Source organism: Callospermophilus lateralis, chromosome 14 (assembly GCF_048772815.1).
Source record: "Callospermophilus lateralis isolate mCalLat2 chromosome 14, mCalLat2.hap1, whole genome shotgun sequence".
Classification (NCBI taxonomy): Eukaryota; Metazoa; Chordata; class Mammalia; order Rodentia; family Sciuridae; genus Callospermophilus; species Callospermophilus lateralis.
Genome location: NC_135318.1, coordinates 30340777 through 30359074, shown reverse-complemented (window position 1 = coordinate 30359074; position 18298 = coordinate 30340777). Strand labels below are relative to the sequence as shown.

Sequence of the window (18298 nt, the reverse complement as noted above, 5' to 3'; positions counted from 1 at the left end):
TGATAAAGCATCCCTGGGTTCAATCCCCAAGTACCTAAAAAAAAAAAAAATTTTAAGCTTTTACTGGATATATTCACATGCGAAAGAATGAAGTGGGCCCTTTACCTTAAACCATATACAAAAATCAACTCAAAATGAATCACTAACCTGTATATAAAAGCTTAAACTATAAAACTCTTAGAAGAAAACAGGGGAAAGGCTTCATGAACTCAGATTTATCTGACAGGGATTTCTTGGATGTGATACCAAAAGTATAGAAGCAAAAAATTAGATAAATAAGTTGGACTTCATCAAAATCAAAAACTTTTGTGCCTCAGAGGATGCTATAAATAGTGAAAATGCAACCCATGTAAAGGGAGAACATATTTGAAAATTTATATCTGACAATTCATATCTAGAATATGAATATGTAGAATTCCTGTAACTCAACAACAAAAAACTTATTTTAGAATGGGCAAAAGACTTGAATAGATATTTCTTCAAAGAAGATATACAAATGACTAATAAGCACTACCATTAATCATCAGGGAAATGTAACTAAAAAACACAATGAGGTATTATTTTACACTCTTTAGGGTGACTGTTATAAAACAACACACACACACACACACAACAGAGTAAGTGTGGGTGAGGATTACCTTATGATCCAACAATTCCACTTAGTTATGTAGCCAAAAGTATTGAAAATAGGAATTTGAAGAGATGCTTGTACACCAATGTTCACAGCAGCATTATTTACAGTAGTGAAAAGGTGAAGACAATCCAAATGTCCATCAAGGATGAGTGGATCAACAGATGGTGACATACACAAATAATGGAATGTTATTCAGCCCTGAATGAAATTCTGAAATAAGCTACCATGTGGATACATGTTGAAAACATTATGCTATATGAAGTAAGCTAGATGCAAAAGGACATGCGCTGTCTGAGTCTCCTCATGTGGGGTACCAACAATAGTCAAATTCATGGAGACAGAAAACAGAATAGTGGTTATCAGGGATTGGGAAGAGGTAAATGGGGAGTTATTGTTTAGGTACAGGTTTCAGATTGTGCTGATGCACGAGTTCAGGATATGGAGAGCAGTGGTGGTTACCCAACAAACTGGAAATGTACTTAATGCCACCAAACTCACTTAAAAATGGTTGAAATGGTAAATTTTATGTACATTTTACCACAAAACAAATATAAACTCCAGATAGATAAATAATAGAATATAGATATACAGAGATAAAATTTTTAACTCAAGAGAAAGAATATTTCAATATTATAGTTAAAGTTGATATAAAAAGCTTATGTTAGCTGAGATATATCTCAGTTGGTAGAGTGCTTGTCTGGTATGCACAAGACCCTGGGTTCAAAATATATATTATATATATGTAAATTGACAAAAAATAAACCACTGAATTTCTTTTTTTTTTTTAATTTATTTTTGGTACTAAGGATTGAACTCAGGGGCACTCAACCACTGAGCCACATCCCCAGCCCTATTTTTTTTTTATTTTTTATTTTGAGACAGGGTCTCACTGAGTTGCTTAGCACCTCACTGTTGCTGAGGCTGGCTTTGAACTCGAAATCCTCCTGTCTCAGCCTCCCAAGCCACTGGGATTACAGGCGTTGCCATCATAGTTGGCAAACCACTGAAGTTCTGAGAAGAAAAATTAACAAGATATTAGTAGACAATTCACAAGAGGAGGAAAAAGTTAATAAATATGAATAATCTTCCTCCACACTGATGTCAAAGGAATGCATGTTAAAATACTACTCTTCACCAATGAAGCTGATAAAGTTTTATAAACATTAACTATGAAGATTGTTGCTAGTGGGAACAGTTTGGAACAAATCGTTGGAAGAGCAATGTGTTAATATCAAAAACTTTTCACTCTGAACCTTTAATTCCACTTTTAGGAATCTCTCACAGCGCAGGATATTATCTACCCAAAGTACATCATGATGTTCATTGTAGGACTAGGTATTAACAAGAAAAAATTAAAAGGCAACTGACTTTTCAGATACAAGGAAAGGACTAAAGAATGTATCTGACTTAACACCACATATTAAAATTTATTTTGAAGAATTTTAATGACACAAGAATATGCTTTGGCTTGTGATGTGGAGCCAGGTGAAGAAGAATAATGCAAAACTACTAACATTCTCTCCCAATTGCATGTGTGTGTTTGGGTGTGCAATATCAAGACAAGACCAAAATATAATATGGTTTCTCTGGGTGGTAGGGGATTTTATTTGTTTGTTTATTTACATTTCTCAAGTGTTCTACAAAGAATATGAAATATAAATCATGTTAATATTTCTCAAGATGGTAATTCTTTAAACTAATTTTTAAAAAATAATCCTAAACTGGGCATGGTATCGCATGCCTGTGACAATCCCAATGACATGGAAGGTTTAGGCAGGAGGGTTGTAAATTCAAGGCCAAGGCTTAGGCAGGAGGATTGCAATTTAGCAAGGCCCTAAGCAACTCAGGGAGACCCAGTGTTAACTTAAAAAATAAAAAGGGTTGGGTATGTGGCTCAGTAGTTAAGCACCCCTGGGTTCAATTCCTAGTACCAAAAAACAAAGAAAAGAAATAATCCTAAATACAGAAAAAGCTTGGGAGAGATTTTTCAATCTGTGATTATTTATAATGGTAAAATATCAGAAAATTTGGGAAAGATGAAGTAAATCATGACATATGCACTTGGTAAACTATCAGGCAGTCATTGAACTCAAGTTCATAAAGTTTATCACAGCATAGTAAATATGTGGAATGGAGTGAAAAGCAGAACACAAAATTATATACATATGTAGATACACACACATACATATATATCAAAACTACTAAAAATTATGTTATCACAAAAAAGAAGGGAAAAAATAAGATACATCAAAAGATTAATACAAGGTATCTTTGTATGATAAAACTTATTTTATTTTTCTTCTTTTTGTTTATCATATTTTTCATATTCTTATATGACTTTGATAAGAGAAAGGAGTTTCAAAAATGTACAACACCTAACTTAACCTGTGAAAATAAGAATTTTCAGTGGTTGTTATTTTCTATTTCCAAATGTCCTAAATAGTATTTATTAATCATTCAGAAATTTCTATAATTTTATGAAAGAGCAATAGGTGAGTGCTGTGAGGGCTGTTCTTCAGTGACACCTGCAGCTGTCTTTTGTGGCAGTCTTGCTGGCCTGAGGCCTCTCCTAAGAGAATTGCACATGACCTCATCTCTGTAAGCTGGTCATCTTGCCAGTTTTTCCCATTATGCATTTGTAGAGTTCCTATATGAACTGATATGTGACTCTTGCCAGTTAAAGCCCATGGTATTATTTTACCAAATTCCCTTCAACCTCAAAGGAGAAAACTGGGGTTCCTGGACCTTTAGGGTCTTGTAGCAATTATGGAATTGGCTTTTACCCACTTGGGAGGCAAGTGCCTTGGCCCTAGGAAGTCCACACCTGGGGCAGTGGGACAGAACTGGCCAGTGAGATCGCACCTAGCTCTCTCTTCTGTCTGTCATATACTATGTGTGTGTCTCAGTTCAAGGAGTCAAACTGAAGTGTTTGTCACAAATTTGGATAAATATTAGTTTAATCCAGTTTTCCAGTACTGCATTAGTTACTTGTGGCCTCCATAAATAATCATAACCTGTGTGCTTAAAACAGAAATTTATTTCCTCAAAATCCTGGAGGCCCAAAGTTCAAAACCAAGTTGCCAGCAGGGCCCTGCTTTGAAGGCCCCTGCTTCTAAAGACTGCATTCTGGGTCTTGCAGCTACATCACTCTAGTATCTGCCTCTGACTCACCAGGGGCTGTCCCTGTAAGTCTGTGTGTTCTGATATGACCTCATTGTAACTTGATGACCTCTGTGTAGACCCTATTTCCAAATATAGTCACCATTCATTGCCACACATTTGGGACTTCAAATCTCTTTTGAGGGGACACAATTTTTTCAACAAGCAAAATGCTGATGATAATGTGTAAGCAAATAATTGTTGGTTTAGACTTGAAGTTACACCCTCCTCACCACCCGCCCTAGCCTCTTCAGCTATGATGTGGATATTGATCAGCAAAGCTTCTCTTGAAAGTTGAATTGACTGCCTCAGCGCACAGTGCGACTCTGACTCAGTGCCTTGATTCATTGACCATTAGCAGGATCAGGGCCTCTGAGTTATAAAACTTACTTGAATGTCCGACCTGCTTTAGGGAGGAGTTCACAGGTTCACATCTTTGGAGAATATGACTCACCTGATCTGCTTGATGCTCTTGCAGTTCCAGGAGACATCTACACTGATTATGTTGCCACTCGGTGGTACAGGGCTCCTGAGCTTCTCGTGGGAGACACCCAATATGATTCTTCCGTTGATGTGTGGGCTGTTGGTTGCGTTTTTGCAGAGCTCCTGACTGGTCAGCCACTCTGGCCTGGAAAATCAGATGTGGACCAGCTTTATCTGATAATCAGAACACTGGGTATGAATTGTATTTTATGACTCACGGTGTCCCTAAAGTGTTACAGTATTATTATGTTAGCATAATGATAAGAGTTTTATTGTTTCTCCAAAGTGCTACTCAGGATGGATGATGGTTATAGGTTCTGAGTTGTGGCCAAAGCCCAGTCCTTTTCTCAGTACATAGAGCTGTAGCTCCTCTCAGTGAGTTTTCAGATACTTTTCCAAGAAAAAACAACTAGCCATGGAATAAACTATACATTTACTTCCATGGTGGGATAAGGTAGGGATAAGTATATAGTCTGCTAAGCTTAATTAAGAGCTTAATTAAGAGATACTGAATCAAATGCAATTCTGTTCCCTGTAAGAAAGGTTTTCCCCATTTATGCAAGAGCAGAGGTCAGCAATTTTTTTTTTCTATCAGAGACCAGTGATAAGAATTTGGGGTTTTGTAGGCAATACAGTCTCTGTTGCAACTCTTCAAGTCTGCTCTGGTAGTGTAAAACAGCCTATCCCTGCCTTTTTTATGATTTTAACATGGTACAAAATACTATTCTTTTTTATTTATTTTTAATCCATTTAAAAATTACAAACCATTCTTAGATCTCAAGCACTGGTCCAGATTTGGCCTGAGGGCCTTAATTTGTAGACCCCTGCCCTAGATCTTTTTATTTTCTGTTTGAAGTGACTGCCAGAGTTTAAAACAATATTAAGATATCTCATTTATATGTATAGTAATCAAGAATTTACGAATTACTTTCATACATGTTATTTCTTGCTGAAACTTGTTGTGGAAATAAAACCATTTTTAATTGTGCCCATTTTGTTTTGTAAATGAGAAAAGTGAGACTCAGGGAGCCTCCATGATTGGCCTAAAGTCATATATCCAGTATAGAATAGGAATAGGACTGATGGGTTTTTTTCCCACAAGTTTTCAGAATGTGTTAGCATGCTCAGGAGTTTTCATCTACCTCTTCCTGGTTGGAAGAGAATATAACTCCAACATTAGCTGCAGCCTTGTTCCAGAAGCCTGGATACAAAGAAAGTGATACCTTTGCATCCAAATGAGTATGTATTGTTTACTCTTCCTAGGCTCTCCTGGTAGCATGGCTGCTGGATATTTCCCTGTTTGTTCCAATACATTCTCCTAGAGAATTCAGCCTGAAAATTTGGGGCAGAGTATGACCACAGGCCATACCTTAAGAGTGTATATTGTTTGATTGTTTTACTATATTCATTAGGTTGATATAAGACTGACCTGAGTTTGAATCCTGGGTCTGTCATTTACTTTATTATGTGACCTTGGACAAGTAATTAAACCTCTCTGAGCCTCATTTTCCTCATTGATACAGTGAAGATTAAAAATAGCAATACTGCTGTGATTGAATGAGATAGTATATGAAGCCCTTAGCTCCATCACCTCACCTGGTCTTTTGATAGAGGCGATATGGCAGGCCAAACCACATGCAGCAAAGAGCTTTATATGGGAGAATTGGCCTTAAGTACACAGATGTGCTTTTGCAGGGGACCATTCCTCCCATATCTAGAGAAAATACTTTGGCACCATATTTCCTCATACCTGGACCTTGAAAGCTAACCATTATTTACATGCTTTATGATTCTTTTTTACCAAAATTTTCAAGAGCTACATGGTTTGTGTTTTATAGGAAAACTAATTCCAAGACATCAGTCCATCTTTAAAAATAACCAGTTTTTCCATGGCATCAGTATACCTGAACCTGAAGACATGGTAAACTGCTCTATTTTGGATATTTTATTTTTTGTGTTGCTACTTTCTATAAAAAGGTAGTTATTTTTTTTAATATTTATGCTTTTGGCTTCTATTTTCTATACTAAATATGAACACAGATCAATGTTAAATTTAAGTTGAAATATATTTAGTGTCTTACATAATGCCTTGATCATTTTAGTCAAAGCACTGATGTTAATTTTCCCCAAAATAATTATTTCTTCATAAACAGCACGCCGTAGTCTTCCTTACTTTGAAGATATGCATGCTCAATTTTTTCAGCTTATGAAACAAAGTTCAAATCAATTTTAAAAAAAACAACTTTTTGGGGAGTTAGATATTTAGCTCACTTGCAGAACATTCACCTAGCATATGCAAGGAAGGCCCTGGATTTAGTCCTGGCCCTAAAAAAAAAAAAAAAATCTTTTTTATAATTTTTATTTTTCTATGTAAGGTCATTTTACAAAATAATCCTTGTTATACTCATTAAATTCCAAATTATCCATCATCTCTGTGCTCTTGCTATGGTCTCTGCCTTTATCTGGGAATGTATCAATAACCATTTGACTCTCTTGCCCTCTGTAGACATTGATTTCCTGTCTGTGTTACCCAAGTTCAGATTATGACCTTTAAAACTCCATATGGTCTAGAATCTGCCTAGGGAAGGAAAGGAATGTCAAGAGAGGCACGCATCCACACTCAAGCTGTGTTGGAATCAGAGCAGCATAGGGATGGGAAAACGTCTGAGAAAGTCTGAGAAGCCAGATCATGATTTATGGCATGAGTGAGCAACCTGAGGTTCAAATAGTCCCAACTATCACTAGACACCCTGTTCATTTAAAGTCAATTAGTTGGTATAATACCTTGATTTGCATACTGAATTTTTCATTTTATTTCTTAAAATCTTCAACAAATATAATACAGGGTTATGGGTTGAATTATAAAATTAAAGATTATCAAAGAATATTTATATAACATGTGTTTAAAAAATAAGATACAACAAACTCACATGAGTCTGCAGTCAAGTTAAAGACATAGAATATTACTATTGTCTTTGGAGCTTCCCCATCTCCTTTCTTTACTACTCTGAACCTTGTGTTTATCTCTTTGTTGATTTCTATAGTTTTATACATGTAGTTCAACATATTCTCATGAATGCTCAAAACATCCTTATAAGTAGATCAGGCACAGATACTAGAACATCATGGTAGGATTTCAGAAGCAGATATTTTTTAGCTTCAGATTTGAAGCTTTCCCATCTTCTTCTCTCCAAAATCACCAACACCAGTTTCAATACAGTCAGTGCAGCTTTCTTGAAATTAAGACAATAACTCTAGTTTAATGACTTTCAGAATTTTACAGCAGTATAAAACATGTAAAAACATGATTTTTTAAAAAAAAACTATATAAGGAATTATCTAACATATTAAGGGAAGTGTACTTAATGTCACTTGTAGTATTTAACATATATGAGAAATATATGTTACTTTGTTGTTATATAACATTGAAATTCTTTATTTTGTTTTCCAGGAAACTCTTGAGGAAAAGTTCTCAGATGCTTATCCTGTGGCTTTGAATTTCATGAAGGTACTTAGAATTAATTATAACTGGGCTAGGGGTATAGCTCAGTGGTAACATGTATACCTAGCATACTTATAGCCCTGGGTTTAATCCCCAGCACCAAAAATTTAATTAATTATAACTGTTATTGACTACAAATTGTAATGACTAAAGCCAATAATTCTGGGAGGGATGGACAAATAATTCCAAAGTGAAATATAGTCATTAAAAATGATAAGGAGGGCTGGGATTGTGGCTCAGCGGTAGAGCACTCGCCTAGCACGGGCAGGACCTGGGTTCAATTCTCAGGACCACATAAAAATAAAGGCATTGTGTTGTGTCCATCTACAAAAAAAAAAAAAAAAAAAAGATATTCTCTCTCTCTCTTTCTCTCTCTCTCTCTCTCTAAAAAAAAAAAAAAATGATAAGGAACATCATTATCATGGGGTAGCTCAGTTGTAATGTCCTTACCTAGCAAGTGTGAAGCCCTGGATTCTATCCCTAGCACCACCACCAAAAAAAAAAAAGATAAGGAACTATAAAATAATTTTAGCTAAAGGGACATCAGTGGCTTAAGCAGTAACAGTTCTAACATATCTACCAAAATTAGTAGCTAAGACCAGACAAAAGAGAACCAGGCAGACCTATCCCATAGAGGAGACCTACCCCATAGAGCAGACCTATCCCATACAGTAGGCCCAAGAGAGATTGTCAAACAAAGAACAAATTTTGATCCAAAGCTGAAGAAACTTACCAATGAATGACCTGTCTGTCATTTGTGTTTGACCAACAGAGGCCACACTAGCAGGTGCTAGTGACCCATCCATCATGGATGCTGAAAGTACTCTGAGGGATGGGCATGAAGATCCAGAAGTAATATCTGTCCTTAACAATCAGTGAAGTTCTGTCTGTAGCAGCGCTTTCTAAATGTGACTGCTCAGCAGAATGACCTGGGACCTTTGTAAAATACAGTTTATGTATCTAGCCTTAAGTTCACAGGAGAATCTCCATGAGTAGGACCTTGAAATTTGTTCTCTTTAAACATTCTCTTAGATGGCATGATATACAACTCAGTTTGCAATTCATCTGGTCTAGCTAGTGGGCCTTTTAGATGACCCAGAGTCAACTTTATAGATTAGTGTTTGTGCTAGGTGCTTGTCTGCTGTGGTGCTATCCAGGGTGCTGGACTTCTTCAGTCTGAGTCCTCCTGAGGCTCAGAGCCTGACGCCTCTAAGCTGACACTGCTCTTACCAGTGCTCTTACCACTGCTGCACCTGACTTCAGCTGCCAGTTGACCTGCCTCCACCCCACACTCTGCAGGTCCTGTCCTAGAAGCCCAATTCCCTGCCCTTGTTCTGGTGAGTGTTCTGACCCACCAGCAATTTAGCAACACCTCCAAGCAGTCAGACACTGCAAGCCCAACCCATTCTCAGGTGTAGGCCAGAGTCTGCCTGTAGTTGTTCCTCAAGTGAACCTGAAAACTCCACAGAGCACCACTCTAGGGGACATAAACGTTAAGGTATAGGACAAGCTCCTGATCTACATCTCCAAAGAGAAAGCACCCTGATGGCTTGCCTAAGAATTAGAAGAAGCTGGGTTTGTTACTCAACTCTTTGATTTAGACCCATTAAGTATTGATTAGGGATCCAAGAATTCTCTATGTGGTCAAGACTTGTGCTATTCCATGACCACACCCTATCTCCTAGACTCCTGCCCATGTTAGATAAAATAAAATTATCTTAAATTAATGATAATTAAGACATCTTTGAACACAAATCACTACTATTTGCAATAACAGGTAGTTTTCCCATGATACCAGATTATAACCTATGCAGGAAGGTGCTCAAGTTGGTGAAGTGTTGGCCAATGACAGTGCCAAGGATAATGGTGACATGTAGCAGCCAATCTGTGGCAGGTCTTTTGTGTTTTCTTCATTGAGTTTAAAATGAGTCCATGGCCATAATCTTTATTATTGATTACTCATTTGTCTCCATAGTCCTGACCATCCTACCACTGTTTCCGTTTGTATGATCATCAGGAACACTGTAAATGACTAGAGATTTTGTTAGAGAACTTTCTGCCAAATTTGAAAATCATTTTTGTTTTTGTTTTTGTTGTTGTTATTTATTTTGTTTTTTAAGAAAAGAATCCTGACTTGGACTTACAGTTCCAATTTCTCATATCCCATCTTTAGGACCTCTTCCAGATTGGAAGCACATCTATCAGGGTATACCTCTGAAAACTCACCATCTTCTTTGTGTAGAGAAAGTTATTAATCCAGGCAGGCAAGGACTCAGAAGTCATAGCTCCCACCCAATCAAAATCAGTGCTTCCAAAATTAATCAGCAGGACATTGTTCCAGTCCAAGCTTCTTCTTAGAATCAGAAAATGCACTTTGAAATAATCACTCAAAGTTATTTATTGAGGAAAAAACTAGATTTCAGTAGATCAAGAGCCCATATAAGAATGTGAATGAGTGCTGGGGATATAGCTCAGTTGGTAGAGCATGCACATGGCCCTGGGTTCAATCCTCAGCACCAAAGAAAGAAAGAAAGAGAAAAGAATGTGAATAAATTAAAGATATATTTGAAAGGAAAACTGGTAGGACTTAATTATGACTTACACATGTGGAGTAAGATAGAAGAGAATGACAAGGATGAGGTGCCTGACTCTGTTTCCCAGCTGTTGGCAGATCTACGCTCTATTTGAAGTCTCTTGGCAAGGATCCTTCCTGGCCTCTTGCAGCTTCTGGGAGACTCGGGCATTCCTTGGCTTGTGATGTTATAACTGCAATCTTCACCCCTGTTATTGCACAGAGGTTCATTCTCTATGTGTCAGTCTCTACGCTGTCTTTAATTTTCTTATAAGGATACCACTAATAACTGAATTGGGGGGTCTACTTACTAATTATGACCTCATCGAACTAATTACGACGGCAAAGACCTTTTTCCAAGCAAGGTCACATTCTGAGGTACAGCAAGTTAGAAATTCAACATGTATTTTGTGGGGGACACAGTTCAACCAGTAACAGTGCTCTCAAGACTAAGAGTATTATTAAGTAGACAGTTACATATGTGGCTCTGGAGTTCAGAGGACAGGTCTGGAATAGAATTATAGATGTGGAAAACTCTGATAAACCTTGTTAACTGAAATCATGGGCATTAATGAGATCAGTAGAAACTAAGAATAGGTAAGAAAGTGGGGAAGCTAGGACTGAGTCTGGAAGAATTCCATTCAACCATTATGGAGATAGTACACTAGCAATGGCCAGTTGAAAGAGAGTGGTCAAGAGATAGGAGGAAGGAAAGGAAAGGAAAAGCAAAGACCAAGAAGAGAGTTTTAAGAAGGACCTGAGCTGGGCACCGTGGCACATGCCTGTAATCCCAGCAACTCTGCAGACTGAGGCAGGAGGATTCCAAGTGAAAGGCCAGCCTCAGCAATTTAGTGAGACCAATAAAAAGGGCTAGGGATGTAGCTCAGTGGTTAAGTACCCCTGGGTTCAATCCCCAGTATCAAGAGGGCAGGGGAAAGGAGGAGGACCTGGTCAGTAGTATTTAATACTATTGAGATCAGAACTGAAAATAACTATTGGATTTATGATATAGAAATAGAGGTTATGGGAGTTAATAACAAAAGCCACTTGTGTGGAATGATGGAATCAGAAGTGGGAAGTGATGAAGAAATAGAGACTATCACAGTTTGTATTCAAAATAGTCTTTCTGTCTGGTTATAGCCCTGACAGTAATAGGATTTGAGAAGACTGCCTCCCCATAGCAGCTAGAAGTAATATATGCATGGATCATGACTTAGGGGTGACCTGCCTGGAGCAAGTCATAGTCACAGAGGGACAGGTGAGTCTGGTTATGCTGAGCAAGGACATTTCTTGAAGAGCAGGACTAATCAGATACTGCTCCAAGGGGCAGGTGACAGTGCTTAGAGACCTGTAACATTCACAGGGGTCTCAGAGATCTGAAATCAACTTGGGTTAGGAAGGAGCAGATGTGACAGGGCAGCCCATGGCTGGGGCAGCATCAGGCATGCAGTTTTCTGGATACCTGACTGCCTCAGAGCAATATTTGTTATGTCATTTCTCTCTTATGGGCATAGACAAGAAATTTCAGGTCATCAGTGCCCGGGTGTTGTAAAACTGCTCCAATTCTTTATGGATTGGAATCTGCCTTTATTCGATGGGGGAAAGCTTCATTCTCTGACCAGAGAATATCAGGGCTTCTCAGGGAAAATTGTGTCAGGATTGCCAGTGGCTCCTCTGTTGTCACAGTGCTCCCTGCTCCCAGAGGCAGAAGTGTCACAATACCTAGTTCCTAGGCCTTTACTTCTATGGTATGAAAAAACATTTCATTTCTCCATGTTTTGGGTTCTTTCCCATTACTGAGGTTCACCCTTCCTCAGCCATCTTATACCGGTGGTTCTCAGACTCCAGCATAGGGCATCAGAATAACCCTTGAGGGCTAGTCAAGTGCAGGTTACGAGGCCTCAGCTCTAGCACTTTTGCTACAGCAGGTGAGACCCTAGAATTTACTATTCTAACCAGCTCCTGGGGCCATGCTGATGTTGCTAGTTCAACACTCGAAAGACTCCTATGGTTTGCTTTCACCAGTGATGAAAAGATGTCTTAGTGGGAACATGTCATCTACACGTGGCCTTTCCCAGAGACATTGAGTATCCATACTTCTATCCTGAAGCAGCAAAAAAAAAAAAAAAAAAAAAAAGAGCAGCTCCATTTTTTGTTTGTTTTTGTGTTTGGTACCAGGGATTGAAGTACCATTTTACCACTGAGCTACATCCCCTGCTCTCTTTATTTTTTTATTTCAAGAAAGGGTCTCAATGAGTTTTCCAGGCTGGCCTTGAACTTGCAATCCTGCAGCCTCAGCCTCACAAGTAGCTAGAATTACAGTTTTGTGCCCTGCACCAGGCCAAAGAGCAGCTCCATTCACCAGTTCAAATATAATAAACACACTTGGTTTTCTAAACTAATGTTTACTCCATCAAGTTATTGTTCAGGGCTTGGGACACAGTAATAAAATAAGCCCCTCAAATATCTGCTTTGCTTTTCTATTCTTCCAAAGGGGTGTTTGAAGATGAATCCAGATGACAGGTTAACCTGTGCCCAACTCCTAGAGAGCTCCTACTTTGATTCCTTTCAAGAGGATCAAATGAAAAGAAAAGCACGTAATGAGGGAAGAAACAGAAAGCGTCAGCAGGTACCTCCATTCAAAAGTTAATGTGCTCTATTAACTTTTCCATTTTTCTACCTTTCAAAGTGAGACAAGATAGACACCAACACCTTTTCCTGTTCTGGTTAAGTTGCATTTGTTTATCTTAATAAATATTGATGATTGATGTAATAAAATCTAAAACTATGAAAATATTCAGATTGCTGTGAAATCTTATTCCAACTACACTTCTTTTCTCTTTGAGATGGGCTCTCACTATGTTGCCTAGGCTGGTCTCCAACTCCTAGGCTCAAGCAATCCTCCTGCCTCAGCCTTCCAAGTAACTGGGACTATGGGTGCACACCACTGTGCCAGCTTGCACTCAAATAATCACATAACTCGTTTACTACATTGGCAATGCTAGATCATGTACGTAAAATATAACTTTGTACAGTGAAACCCTGATTACAACAGGACTGAGTTTTACTTCCATTACAAAGAATCCAGTTCCCTTTCCGTTGCCTCCAGATGCACAATAAAAGAAATTTTACTCTTCCATTTTTCACCCATGAAGACAGCTAGATCTGCCTTTTTTAGGCTTTACCTTGAAATCAAGGACAAGCTTTGCAAGAAACAAAGGGATGAAACCAGACATCTGGGAATTAAATCCTATCTTAAAATGGGCTAATATTGCAAAACAAAATGGTGACTCTTATGACTAACCTTAATTTTGCAGCTTATTAGGTTTTTCACTTGGTCTCAGAATAACTTTGAAGTTAAAACAGAAACTTCATGAAAGTAAGTTTCTTTTGGTTAGAGGTTTTCTTTTTTCTTTACTTTATAAACCCAGCACCTAAAACAATATTTGACATATGGAAGGTATTTAATAAATACTAATTATGTATATATATATGCATAAATATATTAGTATTTATGCATATATACATATATACTAGTATTTATGCATATATACATATATATTAGTATTTATGCATACACACACACATATACAGTTTACTAATAAACTAAGATGATAATTTTCAGTTTATCAGAGATTGATCATTATCACATTTTGTGCTTACTTAATCTTCCATCTTCTATCTTTGATCTAGTTTTTGGTCATTTATCCTCTCATTAGCATGCCTTCCATAAAGGAAAAGATAGTCTCCTCCCCCCCCCGCAACCCCATCTCTTAGTAGTTAAAACAGAAATTTGTTGGGAGGAAAAAAAAGATCAAACTAATTAGTAAAATGAAATGTTAAATTATTTCTGTGTATGTAAAATATCTGGGTATCCAACTCTTTATTTCATGGGCCATTTACCCTTCACTATTAATCTTGCACAAATCAAGCCCAGTGCCTATTACACTTACATAACAAAAAAAAAAATAGAGTTTATTTAAATAAGTCTTAGGCAGCAATCTAAAATACAGTGTGAATTGTGTAAAAAAAGGTCATTGCTCCCTTAAAAATATCTCACCTATTCTGCACCACTGGCTTGGGAGGAACAGCAGTGTCACAGCCCACCCTGCCTCTTGCCCCCACCCTTATTTGTTTTTCTACCTGAGGAATTGTCATCACACTGGCCTTGAGGGGGCTGGGGGCTTGAGGTGCTGCTTTCCCTTTAAGGCTCTGGTGCACAGCCATGCCACCTTCTCCTTCACAGTCTGAGTCCAACTAATGCCAAGCAGAAACCTTGCAGAAGGGTTCCAAAGACTCGGGGACAACAGAAGGAAAAGGAACACAAAGGCAGCGTGCACTAGATAATCTCATTTAAAAGATGGCAATGTGTTCTGTACCCTTAGTAAACTGCATCTTATCCACCCACACACCGTGGGCCCGTTCAGCACCCACCATGAGACCACACTCAACAGCTCCCTCTGCTTAGGAAGGCCCAGAGAACAAGGTCAGGGGGTGGAAGAGGATGCCTTTCAGGTTCTGGTTTTCTTTCTGAGGACATTCCTAGAAATTACTATATCAGAAAAGAAACTAAAAATGACAGAAAGATTTTTTTCATTCAGTGTGATTACATCTTATAAGTTCAAATTTCTATCTAGAGTCTGGTTTCTACATCTCTGAGTGAATGACCAACATCTTCCTTACAAGTAAATAGTGTCTAAGAGGCAGTAGTAAAGAGGTTTGAAGCCCGTGCTATTTGACCAATATCCTAGCTTTTAAAAATGTGAAATGGGGAAATGACAACCCTTGGAATTATTGTTTTATAGCTGGTATAGAGCTATATTTTAAATATTGACTAAATATTCAGAAATAAGTGTATCAGAATAAAATAACAGTACATCCATGAAAATCCTGGAATAACTAATAGAACCTAACTTTCAGAGGATTGCCATTTTTGGAAAGGTAACTAAGCATGATTTTAAAATTGATGTTCTTTACATCTTTGTACCATACATATCCTTTTTGTTTTTACCACCTTTAACTCAAACTGTACCTGTAGGAATTGTTTTCAATTTACCTTCTTATTTTTGTCTTGTTCTGCTATTAGAATCAACTGTTGCCTCTCATACCAGGAAGCTACATCTCCCCCACACCTGATGGAAGAAAACAAGTCCTCCAGTTAAAATTTGATCATCTTCCAAACATTTAGGAAAATGTTCTTTCAAGTGCAAAGTAATTTAATATGTACATATTTTTGTACAAGCGAGATAGGAATTCTCAGTGTTTCAAATGCAAATGAGCCATATGAAAATTAAGATGCCTTCTAGAATTGTTTTGCTCTGATCATTGCTGATTCCTTTCCCTGTGCTTTTTACATGCCAACTTTATCTTTTAGAACATTTTCTTTAAATGTTATAAGGCCTGAAACTGCACATATGGAGGAGACATTTTCAATTTCATCAGAGCTGTCCCTCTTAGACAATTTATATTGAGAATTTGTGGACTTATACTTCAATTTATGAAAAAGATTTTCATTTATCATCCTGCTTCAACTGAACCCATAATATCTTAAAGCTTAACACATAATATCTTATCAAATCTCCTGCCTATATGTTGTTTAAGGAATGACATTTTGTTCCTGCATTTTAATTCACTCTCATTGTAACTATATCTGTTGAGCAAAACTGGTATTCGATGTTTATATTGGTGTAGGATGGGAAATTTGAAAGGTTATCTAGGTTTATTCCTTGATTCCAAAGCAGACTCTATATTTCCTCTGCCTCATGAGACATTGACAATTCTATTTTTAAAGCTAGCTAGAGAAAATTCCACACACATTCCATACATAGCAAATTATGGACAAACAACAAGGAATCACTATCCTCCTGATAATAATGCTCTTGAATTACTGCCTGCTGATTCTGATGGTACCTCATGATGCCCTATTCTTTTTTTCTGACTTAATCATCTCCATACCTAAACCAGTCCTCCTTAATGTGTTATCTGAACAGTTCATTGCCAGTATTTTGTTCCAAATATTGGCATCCATAGCTTCTACAAACTTGTACTGCCCCCAAACTGTTAAGGGCATCATAAACAGGTCCAGTTTGTAAATGCAAACAAGAGCAAGAAGGTTGTCTTTTAGTTAATTTCATTTTGTTTCTCTTATCAAAAAAAGAAAAAGAAAATGAGGTAAACACCTCAATAGGTAAGACAGAATTGTGCTGGAGTATTTTCCCAAGTGAACTTGACATGCAATCCCCCAATACAACACACACACATACACACACACACACACACATTTATAAGTTTTGAACTATCATAGTAGATGCCTTTATCTTGGAAATCTAAAATGAAGCAGAATGATTGAAAGAACTTTTAGTTTGCTAATATGGAACTCATGTAAAATAATAATACAGGGCTGTCTATCACTGTCTGGCAGAAGGCACAAAACAGTGATGTTCCCATCAATAAAAATTAAGAGTATTGGATTAACTCTTCCCTGCTCCTAGGCTGGCATTCTTGCCTAAATGTCGTCAAATTTTGCACATATACTACGTTGCAAAAATTCTTTGTGTCTGGCTCCAAGAATTAAGCATATAGTGTGATTAAGGAAACAGAATATCCTAGGTTCTTCTCTGAAGATCCATTGCACTTATAAACATGGCTGTGTAAACTTCCAGAAAATCTCATTCAGTTATTTAGGAGCATCCACTTTCCTAAGGAATTACAGCATCTAAATAAATCATTTCCTGCCCAGTAGAAGGACTTTGACAGGGGTAAATATAAGCTGTCAGGGTCTTATTACTTCATCTTGTTGTCAAGAGTGTACCTCTTCAGATTTGTGTTTCTTGCATTTTAAAATAGGATGATATCACAGGTTTAGGGAAAATCAGGAAGAAAAGATAAAAGGCAACTTTACTGACATTTCTTTTTAGCCATCATAGTTGTTTTTTTTTTAATTTAAGCCTTTTTATTACCAAACTCCTCATCTGCTCCAGCTCTCCCAAACATATACACATATTATGCATGCATGTCTACCTATAATGTGATACAGAAAGAGAGACAGAGAATGACTAGGGAGTATGTGGCTCCATTATCTATTTTGCTTTCAATTGTACGTTTAACGATGAAGTTTTGGCAGGGATTGGTGGGATAGCTGTCTTCTCTTATTTTTGCTTTCATGTAAGAATTAATTCAGGAGTCCTATATTCCCATGCCTGAGCAATGTAATACATTTTGTTGTGGTGGTTTTTTTCTGTTTAAAAAAATAATTAATTCAAACTATCATATCTCTCTGTCTCTTTTTTCCTTCAAATCTATCACTGGGTATCCCTGGGGAAGGGAGAGAAGAAAGCATCTAACCTTAGAAAATGTTCTGATACAGTCATATTGTTATATTACTGTGAAGAAAACTAATCTTCTGGTTACATTTGCCGGTGTGGTTGTCCCTAGGTGGCCCAGGCTACATAGCATTGCTGCCCAGGCCTGTATCACTCTGGGGCACAATCCTCAAGCTCTCTTCTGTTTCAAGTATCTCTCACCTCCAAACTTCACAAAATTTCCTTGCACTTCTCAGCCCAATGCAAGACAGTTGCACTTCAGGATCTGTGCCCAATTCAGGGATGACTCTGGTAAAACTCTTCAGCAAGCAGTGTTGCCCCAGGCTCTTCACATTAGCCCACTTGATTCTATGACCGTGTGTTTCCTTTAGAGGATTGTACAATTTCTGACTTACCTGGGTCTTGTCTCATTCCTTCCAATTTCAACCTTTTCATCTATCACTGTCCCAATCCTGTACCATCATGGTGAGTGATGCCACCTGAATGTCACTCTGAATGCCCCCTCTGCATGACCTCTTCTCACTTTGCAGGTTTCCTCAGACTTCATAACATGTGTATCTGGGAGACTCCAAACTACCTTTTTGCAGTGCTCTTTGCTGACCATTAAAGGCTTTGAGCCAGTCAAG

The 18298-nt window shown here is 37.7% G+C and overlaps 1 protein-coding gene across 1 annotated transcript in view; it reads left to right on the top strand.

Moving 5' to 3' along the window:
* The window catches only part of Cdkl4 (cyclin dependent kinase like 4), a 33031-nt gene extending 17493 nt beyond the window's left edge, over positions 1–15538 (top strand). The window contains exons 5-9 of the mRNA XM_076833498.2: positions 4272–4469; positions 6115–6197; positions 7728–7784; positions 12845–12979; positions 15437–15538. Of these exons, the coding sequence (XP_076689613.1) occupies positions 4272–4469; positions 6115–6197; positions 7728–7784; positions 12845–12979; positions 15437–15538 (575 nt within the window). The remainder of the gene's footprint in view (positions 1–4271; positions 4470–6114; positions 6198–7727; positions 7785–12844; positions 12980–15436) is intronic.
* The last annotated feature ends 2760 nt before the right edge of the window (positions 15539–18298 follow it).